This window comes from Propithecus coquereli, unplaced genomic scaffold (assembly GCF_000956105.1).
Source record: "Propithecus coquereli isolate 6110/MARCELLA unplaced genomic scaffold, Pcoq_1.0 Scaffold42, whole genome shotgun sequence".
NCBI classification, from domain to species: Eukaryota; Metazoa; Chordata; class Mammalia; order Primates; family Indriidae; genus Propithecus; species Propithecus coquereli.
In genome coordinates this window covers 1369292-1376910 of record NW_012149952.1, presented here as the reverse complement: position 1 = coordinate 1376910, position 7619 = coordinate 1369292, and the positions used below count along the sequence as shown (strand labels likewise).

The window sequence follows — 7619 nt, the reverse complement described above, 5'->3', positions numbered from 1 at the left end:
GTTCTGGGAAGTGAGAAATAAGTGGCAGTCAGCTGTCCCCATCTGACAAGAGGTGCACTTGGCTGGCAGTGAGGACATCAGGGGTTAAAAAAAAAAGAGTAAAAAGGTGATAGTTATAGTGTATTGTAAGTATCTATGAGGTTGTAGGATTATTCCCGCTAGGTTGCTAGAGGGAACAATCTGGAAGTACAGGAAGAGATGGCTGGAGAGTAGCACTACAAATTGTTATGGAGGAGTCTTTTATAGGAAATGGGAAGGTCTAAGATACAACAATGGGAGAAAGTGTCCCTTAATAGGTCATAAGACTCTTAGGGTGGATTTTGTCCATTCCTGCAAACAATGCCATGGTAATTTTGATAAACATTAACATTAAATCTGTAGATCACTTTTTAAAATTTTATTATTTATTTTTTAGTCCAGTTAGTAAAAAGCATAGATCACTTTAGATGGTATTGACATCCTTGAAATATTCAGTCTCCTAATCCATTAATACTGGACATATCTCCATTTATTTTTGCCTTCTTTAATTTTTCAGTAACATTTTGCAGAATTCGGTCTACAAGTGTTTTTTGTCCTTGGTTAAGATTATTCCTAAGTAGTTTATTCATTTCAATGCTATTGCAAATGGAAGTTGTTTCTCTTGCAGATTGTTAATTGTTCCCATATGGAAATACACCTGCTTCTTCCATGTTGATCTTTGATCCTGCAACTTTTCTGATTTTATTTGTAAGCTCTAATAGTTTTTTTCTTATCAGTTGTTTAGAATTTTTATATATAAGGACATGCCATCGGAAAATAGGCATCATTTTACCTCTTTCTAATTTTAATAGATTTGTTTCTTTTTCTACTGACTCTGCCTAGAACTTCAAATACTATGTTAAATAGGTGTGAAGAAAGCAAGGCAAACTTATTGTGCTTCTGATATTAGAAGAAAAGCTTTCAGTCTTTTGCCATTGAATACAATGTTAAGTTCTGAGTTTTTCCATGTATATAGCCTTTATTGTGCTGTGGTAGTTTCCTCTTTTAGTTTCTTGAGGTTTATTTTTTTGAGACAGCATCTCATTCTGTTGCCTAACCTAGAGTGCAGTGGCATCATCATAGCTCACTACAACCTCACTGCAACCTCACACTCCTGTGCTGAAGTAATCCTTCTGCCTCAGCCTCCTGAGTAGCTGGGACTTCAGGTGTGCACCACCATAACCGGCTAATGTTTTCTATTTTTAGTAGAGATGGGGCCTTGCTCTTCCTCAGCCTGGTCTCAAACTCCCGAGCTCAAGCAATCCTCCCACCTCTCCCAGAGTGCTAGGATTACAGGTGTGAGCCATCGTGCCCGGCCACGACTCTCATTTTTGATTAATGTTTCTCCCGTGTGAACACTCGGACAAGATCATGGATGTTAAGAAGTGGTGAAGAGTTTAACCACACACAGGACATAATTAAATTTTTTCTTCGGTGTGGACACTCTGAAGTTGAAGACTTCAGGCCTGATCAAAGAATATACTATCCACACTTCCATGGTTTCTCTCCCATATGGACCCTCTAATGCATATAAAGATTTAAGTGGTCCGCAATCCCACTACTAGGTATATATACAAAGGAAAGAAAATGAGTATATTAAAGAGATATCTGTACTCCCATGTTTACTGAAGCACTATTCACAATAGCCAAGACATAGGCCAAGATACGGGATCAAACTAAAGGTCCATCAGATGAATGAATAAAGAAAACATGGCATATATACACAATTACTATTTAGTCATAACAAAGAACAAAATCGTGTCACTTGCAGCAATGTGCATAAGTTTTGGAGGACATTATATTAAATGATATAAGCCAGGCACAGAAAGATAAATATATGTTCTCACTCATATATGGAAGCTGCAAAAGTTGATCTCATAAAAGTGGAGAATACAATAGTGGTTACCAGAAGCACGGAAGGATGGGGGAACAGCCAAAATCGATTAACAGATACAAAAGTATAGGTAGGTAGAGGAATGAGTTCTGGCATTCTACAGCACTACAAGGTGATTTAACAACAATTTCGTGTTTATTTTCAAATAGCTCGAAATGCAGATTTTGAAGGTTTTCCAACACAAAGAAATGATACATGTTTGAGGAGATAAATATGCTAATTACACTGATTTGATTATTATACATTGTAGACTTGTATCAAAATATCACAATCTATCCCATGAATATGAATAATTATGTATCGTTTAAAAATAATGACAACAGCATGTCAAGATTCAAGCGCCTCTTGTAGCCCTTCCCACAGTCCTCACATTTGTATGGTTTTTCTCCCCTGTGGTCTCTTTGCTGGTCTTTAAGGTACGAACTGTGTACAATGCTCTTTCCACACTCCTCACATTTGTATGGCTTTTCCCCAGTGTGAACTCTCTGATGGGAATGAAGTTTTGACCTCTCAGTAAATCCCTTCCCACACTCTTCACATTTGAATCGTTTTTCTCCACTATGGACTCTACGATGATGAGTGTAAACTTGTGGACTCTGAGTAAACCTTTTCCCACACTCTTCACATTTGAATGGTTTTTCTCCACTATGGAGTCTCTGATGGTTCAAAAGACTTGAGGTCCAGCCAAAGCTCTTCCCACATTCCTTACATTTATAGAGTTTCTCTCCTCTGTGGACCCTCTGATGAAAGTGAAAATACCACCTGCTTTTGTAACTCTTTCCACACTCCTCACATTTGTATGGCTTTTCTCCACTCCAGGCTCTCTGATTGGAATAGCACTCTGAGTTCGTATAAAATCCCTTCCCACATTCGTCACATTTGAAAGGCGAGTCTCCACTGTGGACTCTACGAGGAGCATAAACTTGTGAAGTCTGAGTAAATCTTTTCTCACATTCTTCACATTTCAAAGGTGTTTCTCCACTGTGCACACGCTGATGATGTCTTGAAAGACTTGAGGCCCATCTGAAACTCTTCCCACATTCTTTGCAATTATATGCTTTGTTCCCTGTGTGGTCCATCTGATGCCTATAAAGATCTCGCCTATAAATGAAGCCTTTTCCACACTCCTTACATTTGTACCATTTCTCTCCAGTGTGGACTATGCAATGATTATTAAGTGCTGATCTCTGACCAAAGCTCTTACCACATGTATCACATCTGAATGGTTTCTCTCGCATGTGAACCATGGAATGTCTATTAAGGTATGATCTACTATGAAAACTTTTATAACATATATCACATTTGAATGGTTTCTCCCCAGTATGGATTCTCTGATGTTCCTGAAGCTGAGAATCATGAATGAAGGCCTTCCCACATTCCTCACAATTACAAGGTTTCTCTCCTGTGTGTAGTTTGCGATGAACATAAAGTCCTGATCTACGACTAAAGCCTTTCCCACACTGCTCACATTTGAATGGTTTCTCTCCAGTGTGGACTCTCTGATGAGTTTGCAGATGTGATCTTTGACTGAATTCCTTACCACACACATCACAATTATAGAGTTTCTCTCCCTTGTGAATTCTCTGATGAATCTGAAGAACTGAGCTATAACAGAAGCTTCTTCCACACTTGTTACACGTATAAGACTTCTCTCTTGAGTGTAATTGTTGATGAAGATCAAAGATTGAGATATCACTGAAGGACTGTTTACTCTCATGATCCAGGTAAGGTTTCTCTCCTATGTGAATAATAGACAGTCCTGTCTCAACCTGGCAGGCCATATCACCTTGTATGGAGAACTGAGACCAGGTTAAGTTACTTGCTATTTGTTCCAAGATTTGCTGGCAGGACAAGTCTTTATGTGATACTGCTTCTGGAATAGTCTCCATCTCGGTTTGGATTTTGTCTCCTATAAGAACATAGAATTAAGAGATATGGACAAGTGAAGCCTTTATTCAGTATTAGCAAGATTTCCAGTTAGGACATGGCATGAAACTTTTATGAATACAAGGTATGTTCAGATTGTGCTTTGCTAGGGCAACACGGTCTCTCTGCACTGTATGAGACCAATTCAGAACCACACCAAGTCTCCTATGTGAAATACTCGGTAGAAATAAAACCTTGCATGGTAAATTATGTACCTAATAATCTAGGTACATAATGAAATATGAATCAAAAGGAACTTCAGGGAGAAACAATAACATGATCAATACTTTATATATTTTAGTTTATGTTGTGTATGTATCCTTATGAAGTGAAGAAATTAACCTAATTCAAAAAGAGGTGTGGGTGTTATCCTCAATATCCGAGAGGTAATCTGTAGGCTCTTGAAATTTCATACCTGAGGAGAGTATCTTTGTTTGCCTGGAGGTACTCGGTCACTCTGGGTAGTCTAATACTATGAATTAGGATTGTCCCTGGCCACACCTTTGGAGAGGTTGTGATGCTCACCACATCAAAAAGACCAACAATGTGATTTAAGGTGGGGCTTTAGGTCACAAGGAATCAGTCAACCAGGAGAATAAGATTACCCACATGAGAAATCAGTCAACCAATAATGGCCATGTAATGGGTCCCCAACAATTACTCTGTATAGCAGTGCTCAGGTGAGCTTCTCTTACCTCATATTAGGATATTAGTCCATATTGTAATAACACACCTTCATCTTAGGAACGTAACACATCCTAACCCTAACATGAGACTACAATGGAAACTCCTTATTTGGAACTTCCCTGGAGTGTTATTTGATCCTTCTACTAACTGTAATGCACATCTTTCCCCTATAAATATCTCTAACTATGAGTATAAAAGCATTCAGTGAGTTCTGCTTGTCTTTGTAGTGAATTACTGAACACTGCAATTGGCATGAAGGGAGAGCAGTGTTCTGTTGAACTGTACCTCTAAACCTTGCAGATAATTAAACTCTTTACACTACTAAATATCAAATACCTAGGAGCATTTATAGCTACATATTAAGAGGACTCCTGCTTAAGAATATTGCACAAGGTCAGGCACGGTGGCTCATGTCTGTAATCCTAGCACTCTGGGAGGCCGAGGCGGGTGGATCGTTTCAACTCAGGAGTTCAAGACCAGTCTGAGCAAGAGTGAGACCCCGTCTCTACTACAAATAGAAAGAAATTAGCTGGAAAATTAAAAAATATATATAGAAAAAATTAGCCAGGCAGGGCGGCGCATGCCTGTAGTCCCAGCTACTTGGAAGTCGGAGGCAGAAGGATTGCTATAAGCCCAGGAGTTTGAGGTTGCTATGAGCTAGGCTGACGCCACGGAACTCTACCCCAGGCAACAGAGTGAGACTCTGTCTCAAAAAAAATAAAAAAAAAAACAAAACAAAACAAAAGAAAACCTGTAGTCAGGATATTACCAAGTCCTAAATTAAGTAAATTTTTCTGATGCAAAGTTAATTTCCAAAGGTAGAATCTTGGAAAATATTACTAGGTAAGGGTGTACCTGTTGGTACACATTGGTACATGGATATATTTAATATACTATAACTTATAAATAAGAAGCTTTCAGGGAGATGGGAGAGTAGCTTTCAGGATGTTTTTATTTTGAGAGGGCAATTTCCCAATTACTTCCAGGTGATAAAGTTCACCAGTCCAAAAGCAGCACTAGGTCTTTATAAAAATGAAAGAAAAATGATGTAAAGACCATATTCATCAATGTAGTTAACAATTAAATTTGTATCAAATAAAGCTGCAGAAGTATGCACATTTTTGAATAAAGATGACCAGAAACATAGGCGATGTTTAGTTGCGTGACTTGTGTCACCCTCATCTTCATTCTTCCCCCCCAGTATGAGAAGGTGTGAGAAACCTGGGGGCAGTGATATGCATGTAGACTCTGGAAAACATGGGTAAATGTTTCAAAGGAAAGATAGCTAAGAAAGGTGATTATTGATTGAGACATCGCAAAATTGAGATTTTTTTTTTCCCCTAATGTCAGCGAGCTGTCTCAGAAGTAGACATCAGAATCCTCATTCAATAAAGATTTCTTCTCAGAACTAAATATGCCCCCTACAGAGAGCTCCAGGATAAAGCACAGGGAAGGCATGTTAATCAGGATGGTCATAAAAAGAATGCTAGCTGGGCGTGGTGGCCCGCACCTATCGCCCCAGCTATTTAGGAGGCTGATGCAGGAAGATTGCTTGAGCCCAGGAGTTCTAAGCTCCGCTGAGCTAGGATCACACCACTGCACTCCAGCCTGGGTGACAGAGGAAGACCCTATCTCTTAAAAAAAAACAAAAAGAAAAAAGACCAGTATCATTTTCCCCTAACAGATTGGCAGAGATGAAAACAAACAAAAAAAAAGAATGCTTAGAAGTTACCATGGGAAGTACGTCAACTGCACACATAAAAAATGTAATCACAAGGAAAACTAAGAAAGTTGCGATTGGATGGGAGTCACCCAGCACAGAAACATGATCTGCACTCTCTGTCATTCACCTTTAACAGCTATCTCCATGATTTCTGGAGACAGCGAACTCCCCCCATCCATTAACTCATTCATCACGATAACAAATATTTAGATACCCGCCATGTACCAGAACTATTCTAGACTCTTTGCTCAGCCATGAGCAAAACAGCTAAAATTCCTCCTCTTAGACATTACAATCCATGGGGTAGAAAAATATATGAGATTATAGTACAAGACAGGATAAGAAGAGTAAAAATAGAATAGCATTTTAAATAGGGTAGTTAGAGATGGCCTTCCTCATGATATTACAACTGCCCAGAGAGTTGCATTAACTTAAGGAGGGGTTAGAAGGTTTTGAGATAAAAGATTATTCCAACCAGAGAGAAGAGCAAGTAAGGGCTCTGAGGCAAAAGCTTCTGTACTAGACAGAATAATGGTTCCTGAAAGATGTCCACACCCAATCCCCAGGACCTATGAACGTATTATGTTACACAGCAAGGAAAATCAAGGTTGCAGATGCAATTAAGGTCACTACTCAGCTAGCCGAAAAATAAAAAGATCATCCTGGGATATCCACAAGTGACCAAAATCATCACATGGGACAGGAAAGGTAGAAGATAGAGGCATAAGCAGAGTAGCAGAGGAAGCTACTCTTTGACTATGGAGGAACGAATGGTCAGAGATGCAAAGTTGCTGCCGTTGAGGATGGAGGAAGGGAAGTTAGAGCTGAGGAATGTGCACGGTCCCTAGATACCTGCCATGGTATCCAGGTAAACCAAAGGAAAGGTTTCTCCCCAACAACACCTAGTAAATATGAAGCCCTATAGACAACTGCATTTTAGTCCAGTGTGATGTGTCAGATTCAGGTGTAAAGAACAGAAAAATAATAAAAGCTTCTTGTTTAATCCACTAAGTTTGTGGTAATTGGTGACCAGGAACAGGCAGTACAGCATCCTTGGCAGGACAGAGAAATGGCAGGGAGGACAATGTGTCTCGAAAAGACAGCAAGAGAGGACAGGAGGTACAGTCAGAGAGGCAGTGGGGGATGAACGGCAGAGCACAAGGTCTCTAAAAGCCAAGTAAAGAGATCATAACTTTAATAAAAATAAGAATCCATAAAGGCTGTTGAACCCAAGAAGGGCAATCTGACTTACAGATCCTAAGGGTCACCTGGCTGCTATGAGGAAAGCAGAAGCCAGGGTGGGAAGGGTGGGAGCAGGGCAACCAACAGGAAAGAGGTTTGGCAATTTGGACCAGGGCAACAGAATTGGAC

General features: G+C 39.6%; 1 protein-coding gene across 1 annotated transcript; it reads right to left on the bottom strand.

Moving 5' to 3' along the window:
* Window positions 1-1539: 1539 nt before the first annotated feature.
* Window positions 1540-3813, bottom strand: LOC105817519 (zinc finger protein 225-like). The gene is made up of 2 exons (XM_012653229.1): window positions 2241-3813; window positions 1540-1550 (listed from the first exon to the last, which is right to left on the bottom strand). The coding sequence occupies exons 1-2, from the start codon at window positions 3799-3801 to the stop codon at window positions 1540-1542; spliced, it is 1572 nt and encodes a 523-aa protein (XP_012508683.1). The 5' UTR covers window positions 3802-3813.
* Window positions 3814-7619: the final 3806 nt, after the last annotated feature.

What these genes read in the sequence shown, in the direction of transcription:
- LOC105817519 (XM_012653229.1), bottom strand. Translation starts at nt 3,801, where the DNA reads ATGGAGACTATTCCAGAAGCAGTATCACATAAAGACTTGTCCTGCCAG.